The sequence below is a fragment of the Carassius auratus genome, chromosome 23 (assembly GCF_003368295.1).
Source record: "Carassius auratus strain Wakin chromosome 23, ASM336829v1, whole genome shotgun sequence".
NCBI classification, from domain to species: Eukaryota; Metazoa; Chordata; class Actinopteri; order Cypriniformes; family Cyprinidae; genus Carassius; species Carassius auratus.
In genome coordinates, this window is record NC_039265.1 from 330,531 (window position 1) to 346,480 (window position 15,950).

The 15,950-nt window shown below is 36.4% G+C and overlaps 1 protein-coding gene across 7 annotated transcripts in view; it reads left to right on the top strand.

The window, feature by feature from the left end:
• The window catches only part of hdac7a (histone deacetylase 7a), a 75,045-nt gene that overhangs the window by 27,211 nt on the left and 31,884 nt on the right, over positions 1–15,950 (top strand). For 4 of the 7 annotated variants that reach the window (XM_026199116.1, XM_026199118.1, XM_026199122.1 and 1 more), the window contains 2 exons: positions 13,770–13,951; positions 14,821–14,908. In XM_026199116.1, the coding sequence (XP_026054901.1) occupies positions 13,770–13,951; positions 14,821–14,908 (270 nt within the window). The remainder of the gene's footprint in view (positions 1–13,769; positions 13,952–14,820; positions 14,909–15,950) is intronic. The other 3 variants (XM_026199117.1, XM_026199119.1, XM_026199121.1) reach the window with 1 other exon arrangement.

Below are 15,950 nucleotides of genomic sequence, written 5' to 3' on the forward strand. Positions count from 1 at the left end.
CTAATCACAACAAGAAAACTGGCCATTTTGGTTTTTAGAATATAAAAAATAAACATTCAACTCACATATTTTGTGTGGAAATAAAGTTCATAGAATGTTCATAGATGCAAACTTTTAAATACTGTTATAACTACCTTTTGAGATTTTAGTTTTTAGAATATAAAATATTAGTTAATTACATCATAAAATAACGTTATATATAAAATAACATCATATTTGGGGAGAAAAAGTAGGATATTGTAAGAAAAGTTTTTGTAACCTTTAAATAATATTATAATAACGTCAAGAAAAATTAGACATTTTAGTTTTTTTAGAATATTTAAAATATACATTCAAATCACATATTTTGGGTGAAAATAAAGTTTAGAAGCGTTTTTTTGTAAATAATGTTAGAACTACAACAAAACATTTAGACAATTTAGTTTTGAGAATATTAAACATTCATTGTATATCTCCAAAAATAACGTTATATATAAAATAATGTTATAGTTTGGGAGAAAAAGTAGGATATTGTAAGAAACCGTTTTTGTAACCTTTAAATAATATTATAATAATGAGAAAAAAATCATATTTTGGGTGAAAAAGTTAGTAGAATGTTGCAAGAAATGTTTTTGAAGCATTTTTTAACCTTTTGTAATCACATCGCAACTTACAATATACAACATAACGACAGGAACATTGGGCATTTCAGCATTTTAAAAACAATGTTTTAATCATAATGTTTTTAAAGCCTAAATTTGTTCCCAATTTTTTTTCCCAAATGTGTTGTTTGTGCTAACATTTGTGCGCATTTGGGCCTTGAAACATAAACTGCTATCTTCTACCTCAATAGAAACTGGCAGTAATATAAAAATAGCCGCACACAAGAAGTCACGAACAGGAAACGAAGACTAAGTCTGCAAACAGGAAGAGTTCGCTCACTCTTTTAGTCTCTCTTCTGTTGTAAGTTTTGCGCTCTCTTTCTCTCACTTTTACACGGCCTCCATGTACACAGAAAGGTCTCTATAGTAACACACCGTCTCCGTGTTTACACATACAGAGGTAAAATTCGAAAGAGGATCTTGTTGCTGACCAAAGGCAACCACAGGAGAGCAACACTATTGACTAATTATAGTTCAGAGAAAGAAAGAGAGCGAAGAATGAGATAGAAGTGTTGCTCAAGACTGCAGAAACGGACTCCATCCTCTGGCTATTTATATAAAAGTGCAGATTGTTTTTTGAGGTAGCCATGGCTGGAGCTGTAATCACCAGTGTTTCCTCAGTCGAACAGGAAACCAAACAATCCAGGCCCTATCGCCAGTGTGCCCAGGGGAGTCGCTCTGAGTGTGTGTGTGTGTGCGGCTAATTAAAATGGCTGAGGTCTCCTCTGTTGTTGATTAAACCTCCCCTTGTTCTGTATGTCAGCCTCTGGGGTCTCCGACACTTATTCGTGGCACTTGCAGTGTGTAGTTATTAGATGGCCAGACAGAAAACTAAAAAAAGAGAGATGCCGTCACCAGAAAGGAAAAGCAATTCATTTTTAAAAATGTGTGTTCTGTTTCCATACGTTGCTTCTTACACAGTTGTGTCATTGCACCGTTTTTTTTGCTTGTCTTAGAACAGTGTGCTTGCTCTTCAGTCATCACTGTTGGTGCGTCTGGTACCTATACCACCCTAAAGTTCATGCATGAGATCTCCTAAATAAACAGTGATGACTCTGTCCCTCCTCTACTGGATTAGCATCTTTTTTTAGTCACTGCCTGATGACAAGATGGGTGAAAACTTGGTGGTTTTTGTTCAATAAACGTCTGTATTAATAGTGCACAGTGACTTTGCCTAAAGACTTCATTTTAGACACATGCGTGATGTTACTTTTCCATTATGCCACCTTGGCATCCTGTTAGGAATAAAACCTTTTTTTTTAAAGTTATATTGTGTTTTAAAACATTTTAAGGTACAGAAGTGACGAGGATTCAGCAGTGTTAGTTTAGGATAACTGAAAGACTATTATAGTTTTTGTTAGTATTTGTAATTAGATGTTATTTTTCTATTTTCTGCTTTCATGTTACTTTTAGTACTTTTGTTGTGCTTTATCATTTTTATTAGTTGTTGTTGTTTTTAAATATGTCTATATAAAGGTTTTATAAATTTTTTATTTCGGTTTTAGTTATTTTAGGATATCAGTGAAATAATAACTTTGGAAATTAGCTGAAATAAAACAAGTTGAAGTTTTTTTTAAGTGTTTTTAATTTAATTAACAATAGTTTCGGTTAACAATAATATCCTTGTGTGTGTGTGTATATATGTATATATGTATGTGTGTGTGTGTGTGTGTGTGTATGTATGTATTTGTGCTTTATATTGTTTACCGTTTTACAGTATCATATTGTTAGCTTAGCAGCATGCTAACGTCAAGTTCTGTTGAGTAGCTGTGATTTGCATCTCTCATGTGAGTTTCATTATTTTATGTATTTTAGAGCATTCCAGATCAGTCAATAAGCAGTAAATGTAGTTTAATCAATAAATGAGTATATCGATTAGCAGGAGTTTGGGCCAGATCACACAGTGAATGTTTTAGTATTTAAAAACATGACCTGTGAGCAGTGTAATTTAAAAAAACAACAACATTTTTTACCTGAGCGCCACATTTCTACAGCACTGCATCATGCGTGAGATGCTGCAAAAGTTGTCCATCTAGTGCATGATTGTATATAAAAACACTGGACTTCCCAGAAGGTTTCGTCCAGACTGCAAGCATGTGGCATGACAAAACAACAACACAAGACGGTTTCTGTTGAATAAAATGCTAGAATTTTAGCTTTGACGCATCTCTCAGAATAGAGGGGCATGTGTTTTAATTATTGTTTCCCAAAGACCTGTCTGACAGCAATTCAAGCATGAGTGATTGAGTAAATATCAATGCCTCACATGGGTTAATTGTTGATTGTTGTGGTTCTGGCTGAGCGCAGCAGCGGAGAGGCAGATACGGAGATGTTTTGAAGCTCGTGTTGCTGCTGAATGTTTAAGTGAGGGTGCTCAGGGGCCATTGGACAGAGAACATGAGCGGTTTTGGAAACTTGGGTCAGGACAGTGTGGGAATATTATACTCGGGATGCATTATACATCAGCCTGTGTTCCACATCCATTCATTTTCACCAGACACACACACACACACACACACACACACACACACACACACACACACACACACACACACACACACACACACACACACACAGGCTTCAATGCAGTGGTTTTCATACTCAGATATAATTCCATAAACCTAACTTCCCACAAACCTGTTGACATTATTAGATTTGAAGCAAAATGTAATAAATCATTTCAAATACCGAGGACAAAAGGTCCTCACAAGTTGGTTTTGCTCTCAAAAACTCAAACATACAGTTGTAGTGGGACAAATTCATCCACACACACTTTCATATTGTGTTTTTTTTTTTTTACACAGTTAGAAAAGCAAACTCATTGCCAACTCTTGCAGAGTCAATAAACTCCCATCTCTCCATTTATGACATTTCTACACCTGAAGTACTTTAGAATACAGGTTTATGAACATTCCAAAGTGTGTACATAGTCCCAAAGCCCGAATCTTAAAACACATGGAGGTGTGAAAGCGCACACATACACACACTGTGTGTGCATACAATCTCTGCCCTACTGAGCTGTGACAGAAACACTGTGCCAACACGACTATCGTGTTACCTCTAGTGTCCAGTAATGTGTTCCTCTGTCTGCCGTCTTCTGTGTTTCCAGTCACACCAGCTGAGGTTAGCAGTGATGTGCATATATAACTAAAACCGAAATAAAAAATTAATAAAACCTTTATATAGACATATTTAAAAACAACAACAACTAATAAAAATGATAAAGCACGACAAAAGTACTAAAAGTAACATGAAAGCAGAAAATAGAAAAATAACATCTAATTACAAATACTAACAAAAACTATAATAGTCTTTATAGTGCATACTGCATAGTGAGTATCAGGATTTTCATTTATTGACCTTTATTTTTTTTAGCTTTCTCTTTTAAGTCAGAAATTGTCATGATGGGGCAATCATTTGCAGAGAGTCTTGCTGTGCGAGTTTGTTGAAGTTAGGTAAGATAGCCATCTGTATGTTTATAGGTAGTTCACAGAATAACATTTTAGCTTCTTAAGCTTGAATTGGTCATTGTGGTGATAAACTGAAATTATTTTGTACTGCAACAAAACCCAAATTTAAGTTTTCATTCAGTCAAAACGGAAACTAAAAACTAAAATGTTATAAAATTATCAATCAGTGAATCAAAAAGTATTCAATAATTAACATAAAAAGAGCTTTTTAGCTTTATTTCATATAAGGCCATTTTTATTTCAACTTAAAGAGTAAAAACATAATTATATCATTGTTGAAATCTAATCATTTAAATGGTGTCCAAAATGATATTTTTATTGTTTGAAGTTTGTTATAAAATTGACAGAATTAGAAATCTCAGACTTTGTTTGTATCTAAAGTAATCTTATTGGCAGGAGCACTACAAATAATGTTTAGTGATGATTTTGGCTCAAGCCGATATTATCAGTCTTTGTGTTCATGACAGTGACACATTCAAAACACGCTACCAGAGAAACTCATTAAACATCACTGTTTAGGTCAATATTTTTGACCCCCCAAAATTGTTCTGGCTGTACCTGAAAATAAATTTTAAGAAAATGCATCAGTGCATCACTACAGTAGTTTATTGCAGGATGCAATTTTTTTGAATGCAATTCATTATGCAAAACAAAAAGGAACTCCATTTTTAGAATTGCTCTATAGTGAGCATAAAAAACCTTTTACTTTTAGCATACATGTTTATAGATAGATGCCCCATTAGCGGCTACCATCCGCCATACCAGAACAATAAAAGCTGGTCTGTGAACACTCAAGAGCAATGGACTGTGTGTCTGCAATCATCATTAAACACCTGCATGAATATGTATACCTGCAACAGACTTCAGCTAATTATTTAGCTAAACTAGCACAATACAACAAGACTAAGGCGCTAGCTAACACAATATAAAGTTACCATAGTTTAAAAACCTGTTTTATTGAGTGAATTCATCTTAAAACCCGAGCCAGCACATTCTCACCTGTGAAAGGTTATCCCAATACTTCTGGAACTGAAATCTGAGCCTCGGAAAACTCTTTGACTTTTACTGTCAGTTTTCTCTGTCAGGCTAACTGCTATCAGCACCGAGCTAAAGTATAGCAGCCTAAATATTACACCAGCACACATCGTGTTTAATAATGATATAGTGCAACACAACAAATGAGCCACCTGGAGAAACAAAGACATACTCTGCTACACTATTCAATTAAATTCATTACACATAAACTACCATTGAATCCTTTAAAGCATATTAGTGCAGCTAAAGCAAGAAAAAGAATTGCAAATACTATGAGCACACACAGATCCTTGCTCCATCGCCGGCTGACCGGGGGCCTCTGGAGTGACTTTCTCAGGAGTGTCAGGTTTTCAGATCGGCTCCCCACTCCCATACCCCCCAGCTCTCTCTGAACCTCCAAACACACACACACACACACACACACACACACACACACACACACACTGAGAACGCTTTCATCTCCGGGATCTGAGGAGATATAGACGGTATCACAGAGGTCAGGGCTGTGACATGAGAATAGACACAGGGATGATGTTTTCTCTGGCAGTTTATTAAAGGAACATTATGTGTTAAATACTCAAGTTCTGTGACCAACGGACGATTTCCACCGACAGTTATGTTGTTGCTTGTTTGGTAAAACTGAAAGTGTACACTAATGTGGTTTTAATGGAAGCTTTAGGCATCATATCTAACAATGATGCATTTATGTTGTTTCCAGTGTCACAGTTCACACTTTCTGATTTTCCTCTGCCAACAGTGGCCTTTGTGCATCTATTTTCATGACTGAATTAGCACAGCCTGCCCATACTTTGTTTATGAGAAGTTCATCCACATATAAAACTAGTCTCAATTCAGAAAACTTTTTAGTGCCTTTACAAAATAAAAGCTTCTTATTTCTGCCGTTAAATGCAAACTGAGGAAGAGGTCAACTTGATTGCCTGAAGTAACTTAGAACAACTTAAAGTTAAATATGATTGTTTTCAAACAGGTTTCCCACAGAGTTGTCTTTCTAAACTAAAACGATTCAAACATTTTCTTTAATCTAAATAAATGCATTTTAGCTGAAAAGAAATGATGGAAAAGCCTAGTGTTGTCTTTGCAAGTAACTGAAAATAATTTAAAGAACTGAAATTACTAAAAGAATTGTTTTAAATGTAACCTATAAAAAATAAAAATGATTACCACTGAACCTGAAAACAAATGAAAGCTTTAAAGAATTGTTAGAATAAACTAATAAAAAGTAACAAATTCACTGCAAAATTACTAAAACTTAAACAAAAAATTTAATTAAAAGCTAATAAATAATTAACAAATACTGTAATCATATTTCTGAACGCTCTCGTTTCACCGACTGTTTAATACCAGCAGTTGATTTTCTTAACTACTTCTTCAGAGCACTTGGTGAACTCTTGATGAATTATAGTCAGTATATTTTCTTGCGAATGAAGTGTGTAGGATATTTTCACGAGGCTGGTTTAACAGCTGTGGTCACTGGTTACTGCACATTTTAAAACCAAATGAAAATCAAGAGTCTTTATTACTACCACTGCTTTTTATTTACTGGCGGCTACCTGCATTTTCATATAGCTAAATACGTATTTGATTAATCTAAGCTCAGTTTAACCCTTAATACTCCTCTAAATCCCAGGTTAGCTGCAAGTCATCAAAGTGCATCAAGGGGACACTCAGCATTTAATCTCCACAGATAATAGACACACAACCTGAAAGCTTTGCAGATATCTACACAGCTGTAAGTGTGTGTGTGTGTGTGTGTGTGTGCTAGTCACTCAACACACTCCTAAGGCCGATGATAGATTATATTGCAGTCAGGGCTTGGAGTGCACAGATGCACTGACAGGTCTTATCTACACTTTTTTTGTAAGGTTTTACCCTTTCGCATACAAAACTGCTGCAATTGTTGAAGCAGTCATGACTTGGACATCAAACGTTGACCACTTTTCACTTTTATGGACCATATCAAATCGAACCCTTCAAGAATCCAACTTTTCAAGAGAAAACCTCTCTCTTTTTGAGCTCTTCCCTGCCCTGAGGAAGTTCGTTCCTCTACTGTCAGATGAGCATAACAAACAAAAGTGGGCATTGACATGAAGGGAGCTAAAAACAAAACGTCACTCCCTCTCGCTCAATAAAAGCTGTGGAGCTACATACCAATTACGCAGCCTAACATCAACATCTCTCGGCAGGGGGGCGAGGAGTTTGACCCCGGACAAGCAGATGCCACTCGTTCCTCACTTCCTGTTTTGCTGGCTGGTGTTATTTTCAGAACAGCACACACACACATACACGCGCAAATACACAATCCAGCTCTTTTCTAGGCTTCCAGATTTACATCGACAGCTTGCCTTCTATTGTTCTCCATTTCCCATTCTTCAGGCCACATTTCTGGCCAACAGAATCATGTGTGTGTGTGTGTGTGTGTGTGTGTGTGTGTGTGTGTGTGATGTAGCTCACACTCGGCTGAAGCACAGCCTTTGCAGCTGGTGTTCTTGGACTGGACTTGTTCGTGAAGGTCAAGGGGTGTATGATAGGGCTGTTAAAACAGCTGAAAAACTAAACTCGAATTTTGAACTGAAATATAATCAATATTCAAATGATATTCGCTATGAGAAGCATTAAAATGCAACGACACTTGCATCGTCTTCGCTTCTTGTGCACCACTTATAAGGCAGCCTGACACATACCTAAAATTCGAATGCAACGTTTTTGCAGTCGAACGTGGATTTCTATTTTAAATTCGACAAATATTTTATTTGTTTTTTTTGACAGTCGTAGGATCAGCAGAGCTGACTGACAAGCCAACATAATCCACCTCTACCAAAACCAGGCATGTTCACACCAACACCCCTACAGATAGAGGTCCCATAAGATGTCTTTCATAGCGATGCCATTGAAGAACGTTTTTTCTTAGTTTTTCAAAATGCATTGATGTAGATGCCTATAATTCAGCTATTGTTCATGGTGTGAACTTTTTTTTTTGCATTTTGGGTGCCTAAACATTTGAAAACGGGGGTTAAAGTGCAAGTTTTTGGAAAAACTTACCATTATCGGCTTTCTTGTAAACTACAGAAATTCAAATTTGGGAAAATGGTGATGTCATGTCTCTTAGGTGCCAGGATACTTAGACTGGCATACATCCCATTCCACATTTTCTTGACACCTTGCTATTTTATACTCCAGAGTATAATCCTTGAGGCTTTCGCCATCTTGAATGCGTATGTTTACAGCCGTGTGTTTCTTTGCAAAATGACATTGCCACCTACTGGTCTGGCATGCGTGATATAGCAGGTTTTAGTACATCTTTGCTGTGTAAACTTACCCTTAGTCTGCTTAAACCACACCCCATTCTTACAGTTTATTGCTTGTGTTGTATAGAACCCAGTCCCACCCTACGATGTTTTCTATTCAGTTTCTAGTACTAGTTTGATAATCTGTTTCTCTTGGATGTGCAGCATAATTTGAATGATACAATCTTTCACTATTTCCATTTCATTGCAAATTTAGTATATGCAATTACACTTAACATGTTAATTGCAAATAGCTTGCACAAACAACACACTGATGGTTTATCAGTAAGATATTTAGTTCATAAAAAAGTGAACTGTTTTATTATTATAATTGCATTTTCTTCATTCATAATTCTTACAACATATGTCAGAATGGTTTTATGTACGGTTTCCTATTGCTGTTTGTTTCTATTCATGCATTTGGCATCAGTTGATGCATTCTCTCAGAAATCAAACCTACAGTTTGACCTTGCTGTTGCAAACTACCGTTTGAGCTACAGGAACTCCTGAATGCGAAAGTACTGTGCAATGTGACAAAACCACAGTCAATGAAAGCAGATTTGATGTTGAGACAGTATATAGTAGACATTTGAGCCTACTGTGGGAAATGAGAAACTATTCAAGATATAAGAGATGATCCAGTCTCTCATCACTTCCTGTGACTGTGAATGCCTTTCAAAGAAACTAAGAGTTACACAGAAGAAAATGTGTTGTGCCTGATGAGATGGAGCTGCTTCTAATGAAAAATGTGATTCAAGGAGATGTTATTACAAAGTTACAACCGTTTACTGCTGCATTGTAGTGTTGGAATAACGGTATTCTCTGATTTATGTGTGATCAAGCGAGTATGAGTGCCTCTATCAAAGAGATCACCTATGATTGCACCTGTAAGAGTTATTTTTGATCCACAGAGATCAACATCAGACTATATCAACCCACACACACACACACACACACACACGGCTTGACTTACAGTCAGAGGACTTTTAAACTGGTTGTGCTGGTCAGACAGGTCGGGCTGTGCGAGGCTGAAGTGGGAGTGTGTTGTGTTTTTTTCTGTCATTTCTGATGCCAGTAATGGAAACAAATGTCATTTCTGTGACTATGCACCTAGTTGTAGTTTAAAAATAGTGTCTCTTTTAGCATTTGTGCACTGAAAAGACTTGTGGTGGTAAATAGACCTTAAAAAAGACATGGTGGGTCTCTCCTGACTTGAGCCAGTAAATAACGCCCTAGCAACTGCTTAGCACAGTTATGAAGCACTTTAACCACCTTAACAACTGCATGGCAGCAGCCTGGCATCGCACTGGCATGTTTCGCAAAGGCAAACACCATTTGTAAGTTCAACACAGAGCTTTAAACAAGGATTTCTATTGCAAGACAACCCCAAAGCAATGCATTGAACTGAAGAACTTGTAACGTAACATCAAGAAGGTCTTTAATCTTCAAAGTTCAATTCAAGAACCTCCTACAGTAAAATAATAGTTCTTGGCAAGTAATGGGATTTTATAGTCTGAACTGAACCACTGAAGAGCCTTTTAAGGGTTTGTCAGCAACTCCTTCACCCTTTATGTTCTGCAGACATTACATGAACAAGTGACATATTGCAAAAAGCAAAAACCTAAAATTATCTTTGACGTGCCAGCATTTCTTCCTCACTGCATAATGAATAGGGCAGCTACAGGAAGTCATTAACTGCAGTCAAATACTGAGCAAGAGTCCACATCATTTAAGGACAACATGCACCGCTTAAATAGTGCCTTGTCCTAAAATACAGTTAGGTTAGCAGTTCACAACTATTAATAATTACTATTAGTGTTGCTCATACACCATGATTTATTCCTTTATAAACGTTCAGACTTCTAGAGTATTATCGAGACCTGCTTTTAATGTGAGAAAATCAATATTAGATCAAATGCAATGCCTATTATTTTAAGAAATGAAACACTTTCCCTGCAATTAGCCCTAAAAATCTAAGATTGAAATACCATGCTATTTTAATATTACAAAATACTTTTTTTATGCTCACCAGAGCTGTATTTATTTAATTAGAAATTCAGTTAAAATAGCAAAGTTGTGAAATATTACTTTTGTAATATTATAAATGTTTTTACTGCTATATTTAAATCAGTTTAATGGGCCACTTTCTTAATAAAAGTGTTTATTTATTTTTAAAACAGACCCCCCTGACCTCAGTGACCTGGAGGATAGTGTTAGTTCATGAAGACTTCATTAAAAATGATTTCTCCCATCAGAAAAACAGTTTGGTTTGCAACTCACAGTTTCCTTAGAAGCAGATTCATACTTACAAATATTTTCCTGCTGACACTCAGTCTCACAGCTTTGAAGGAAGATGTCCTAGCACACACACACACACACACACATTCCTGTGTGCATTCCACTGCACATCTGCTTGTCTATCACTTTTATTAGTATATTTGTTGGCCTGTTTCTGTTGAGCTGGCTCAGAGCTATGCTATTGTTTGCCTTTCTGAGTAGGAGTACAAAAATGCATGCATGCAAACACACACACACACACACACTGCTTGCCTCAATGCACACAAACACACACATGCATTCATGTTTATTTATATGTCACATTTATTTATTGTACTATACACTATATCACAACAGGTGTTTTAAACATATTTGGTACTGAATGATTACTATATTCATAGATTTACAAGGCGCATCAAATAGCGTGCTATTATTATTATAGTACTTTTTGGGTAGGATTATTTATATCCGCAGCACACCAAAGGTGGGAAAACACCATGTTTCTCAATTCTGCCTCGAGTTCCTTTCCCGAGGCTGTCGAGTCTGGGCCGACAGGTCATTTCTGGGAATGCCCAAGCGATGCTGGAATAATCCAGGGCGGAATATAGTACGTGTTGTGTTATCAGGAAGGGAATGCTGGGGAAAAAGAAATGTGGGAGTCGTGTCATTTCCTGCAGTTCAGTGGAGCGCTGTGCATCGTGTGCACTGGGTCTGGGTGGAAACATGCTGATGTTGGGAGCTCGGGGAAGCAAAAACACGTTTGGCATCCAGGGCTGCGGTGCCAGGATGTTCCTCCTCTCCATTTCAAGATCCTAAAATGGGGCTGAGGAGATCCTGGTCTGTGTCAGAACATGTCAGGACTCCAGCGGGTCACTCCTGGCCATTCTCTCGCTGCTCCCATACAGTTTTACATCTTAATATTCACATCATGTCGCCTCTTTTGATAATATTACTTATGCTCACCAAGGCTGCATTATTTGTTCAGAAATACAGTAAAAACAGTAATATGACAATATTGTTATATCAAAAAATATATTTACTATAAGCGTTTTCTGTTTTAATATGTATGTACTGTAATTTATTCCTGTCATGGCAAACCTGCATTTTCGGCAGTCAGTTGAAAAGTAGAAAATAAACATATAAAATAGTCACAGTGGCTTAAATATAATAGATTTTTATAGATTCTAACAAAAAAATACATGTTTTATCATATTTTTGACGTTTAAATATCAGCCCATCCAGCTTTGATGTTGGAGACTAATAGCAAATAATATAACTAATATTATTAAAATCGGATAAAATAATAAATTAGAATAAAATAAATATATGTATGAATGTTTCTATTCAAAGTCCACCATTCAAAAGAGTAAAATGTTTTTGTTTAAAGAGTAAAATTGTCCTCTTCTCAACAATGCTGCATTTATATCTGCTAAATAATAAAGTAAAAATGTAATATTGTGAAATATTATTACAATTTAAAATACCAGTTTTCTGTTGTAATATATCTTAAAACGTAATTTATTCCTGTTATTGTGAAAAGCTGAATTTTGGCATAACATAACATTAATCACATCAGTGAATGAATTAAAACGGAGATTTTTAACAGAAAAATTACATATTTTCAATGCATCTTTAGAATTTTTTTTTGCATGAAATGTAAAATAACCATATCATTTTATTATAATTAGTATAATTAAAAAAAAACATTTAAAATAGATGTTTTCTGTGAATATATTATAAAAATGTAATTTATTCCTGTGATAAAGCTGTATTTCCAGCATCATTCCTCCAGTCTTCAGCGTCACATGATTCTTCAGAAATCACTCTGATATGCTGAATTGCTTCTCAAGGAACATTTCTCATTATTAGCCTCTTGTGATCTCATTTCTTATTCTGTTTCTCAGTTCTTGCTCTTGCATAACACTCCAGCTCCGCGGTACATATTGTTCCTGACCGGCTGAAGTCAGTCGTGACTCATTTGCGCCGCTTCTGATTGGTCTGCTGTAGAAAGCTTTTTTTGTTCTGTGACTTTTGTGTCAGAAAATCAGCGACAAAGCAGTCACAATTCACAGGAATACAATAGTAAGTGTGCTTTGCATGAGTCACTGTTTCTGAAGCACTGGATCTTGTGAGTGTGATGACTGACATCAGTGCGGTGAGAGACATACATGTACAGCGGCTTTGTGATTTTCCTGTCTGCTCTGTGTGAGGGGAAGGCAGTCCGTCCCATTGAGTCACTGGTAACATGCAAATATTCTTAAAGCAGCATGCAAAAGTTATGGAAATCAGGCCGACTTCATATCACTGTGGAATGTGCCATAAGGGAAACACTGGAACATGTGCTGGTGCTGATACACTCTCTCTCTCCATCCCTTTTCTCTTTCTCTGTATATCCACCTGCTTTCTTCTGCCTTCTCCACCAGTGGAAATGTCCTGCAATTGATTTAAACAGCGTCGATTCTTAAATCAAAGCCATGTAGGGTGACCGGGGCTAGTTGTCACATGGGCAAGTCATCACAATCTCTAACTTTAATGATATTTTAATGAGTTTTATTAAGGCTACGAAGAATATTTCACACTCGCGCTCTCTCTCTCTCACTCACACACACACACACACACACACACACACACACAATGAAAACTGTTTTAGCATCACAAAAAACATACATTGGTATAGCATGTAATGAGAACTATACTAAATTGCAAGACACCCATAAAAGACTTCATAGACATTTCACACAGATTTCTATTTCAAATAAATGCTGTACTTTTGAACTTCCTATTAATCAAAGAATCATAAAAAAACAGTTTTCAGTATTGATAATAAGAAGAAATATTAACTACAATAAAAGCAGTAAATAAGTATATTACAGTGGTTTCTGAAGGATCATGTGACACTGAAGACTGGAGTAAAGATGCTGAAAATACAGCTTTGATCACAGGAATAAATGACATTTTACAATAAATTCAGTTAGAAAAGAGTTATTTTGAATTATAATTATATTTTACAATGTTACCATTTTATGTCTCTGTCCTTCCAGAAGACTCGGTGTGGTCTCCCACAGGCCCCGCCCCCATGGACCTGCGTGTAGGTGAGCGTCTGGTGCGTCCGGGTTCGGACCCGGCCTTCCTGTCCCCTCTGCACCCCCCTCTGCTGATCAACCCCTTCAATCCGCAGCACTGTTCCCAGTACAGCCAGCAGCAGCTGCAGCAGCGCATACAGGTGCACCTCACACTGAGACCACCACAACACAACAAACTGAACATTAATACCTGTAATCCATAGCATCAGACTAGCAGGGAAGTCTGGTTATGTTCTGCTAACTGCTTCTTTTAAGTTAGCCAATAGGGCACATTTTATGGTTAGGATTACTTTATTTGACTGATGATTATCCAGTTGGTTTTACACCTGTATTCATCCGTTTCAGAGTCTAGTGAGGGTACAACAGTGCTAAAGGTGCCTTTGGTATATTCTTATAAACCACTAAATGGCACAAAAACATGGCGTGGCACTTTACAAAACATCTGCTTTTCAAGATGCACGTATATATTCGTCTGAACCTTTGCCCACAGCAGTGCAAAGTTGATTCTGTGCTTAATTGAGTGAACATTTTCAAGTCTGAATATGATATTCATTTTTAGGATAATTAAAGCAACAGTTTTTAAATAATGAAAGAATGTGTAAAGTACACATCTATGGTATATTAAATTCATGGGTAAAAAGCTTCCCTGCTGTTAATAGTTAATAATTTATTTCCACACTAAATCTGTTGCTTTATAAATGTTTAATACAAATCTATATATGTATTCTGCAATTATACATTTTAGGCGCAGTAAAAAGCAAAAACTTTTCTTAAAAGAAAAAAGTAAAGTCCCTTTAGCCCCATCGTACCCTAACACCTAGCATTAGATTAGCATTAGCTCATTTTTACCTGGACAGTGAGTTTAAAAGCAACTTATATATAATTGGTTGCTAAATTGATGAACAAATAGATTACATTCATGATCAAATAGATGTATTAACCAAATTTATTTCATGAATGAGACCTAATAAGAATAATTATGACTGACATCTATGACCTCTTTTTGTAGTCATATAACATGGAGCAGCATCTACGAGACCAAGAACTAGCGAAACAACAGCTACAGCAGCTTAAAAACAAGGACAAGAGTCAACAGAGTGAGTGACACACACACACACACACACACACAAACACGACACTTACATAACTGCTGTTTACAGACGAACTATGTAGCTACTTACTTAAACACAGGGTGAATGTCTAAAAGAATGACTAGTGGTCACCAAACATAGTACTGTGTGCTAGTTTGGGGTTGGGTTAGTTTGATTAGCAAGACAGATATGAGAGTCTGTTTTTGTCATTTCATGAATGAAATGCCTTTAAAATGAGGCACTTGGATCAGGGCTGTGCGATTAATCGAAATCGAATCGAAATCGCGATTTGAGACGTTGCGATTTGCTAATCGCAAAAAAGCCTGTAATGTGGACGCGATATTACTCTGTTTCAGAGCCTCAGTCTTCAGTGACCGTCTTACTAACCAATAGAGTGAGGGCACCTTCGTTCTCCCCAATCAGCTCTAGCCAACTGTGTAAACGCCCACTATTTAAAATAAAAAAATATATGTATATAAATATTTTTTTCTTCTTGTGAGCAATCAAAATTATAACGGTATAACTAATTTTATGGACTTAACTCAGATCTCCAGAGACGGTAATGTTTTCTCTTTGTTCTTGTTTCTAAATAAATGCGACTTATAGTCCAGTGCGACTTATATATGTTTTTTTCCTCGTCATGACGTATTTTTGGACTGATGCGACTTATACTCAGGTGCGATTTTATAGTCGGAAAAATACGGTAATAGAACCCCTCCCAAAACACAATTAAAAGGATTTGATGGTTATAATTGGAATTGTATTGGATAGAACATCTGTAATTCCTATTGGAATAATGCCAAAACCAAAAAAGGAATCCTGTAATGGTTTCATGGAAACCGTAAGAATTTCTGTTTTGTTTTTCAGCAGGGTACTGATACTCATACTGTGCTGCACATTGTTGACAATATTGACCTGAGGCTTGACTTTGCAAATATAAAATCGCAAATCAAATTGCAAACACAATATCTGTCCAAAAAAAATCGCAATTAGATATTTTCCCCATATCGCACATCCCTAACTTGGATGACTGAACACTCAAATGTCA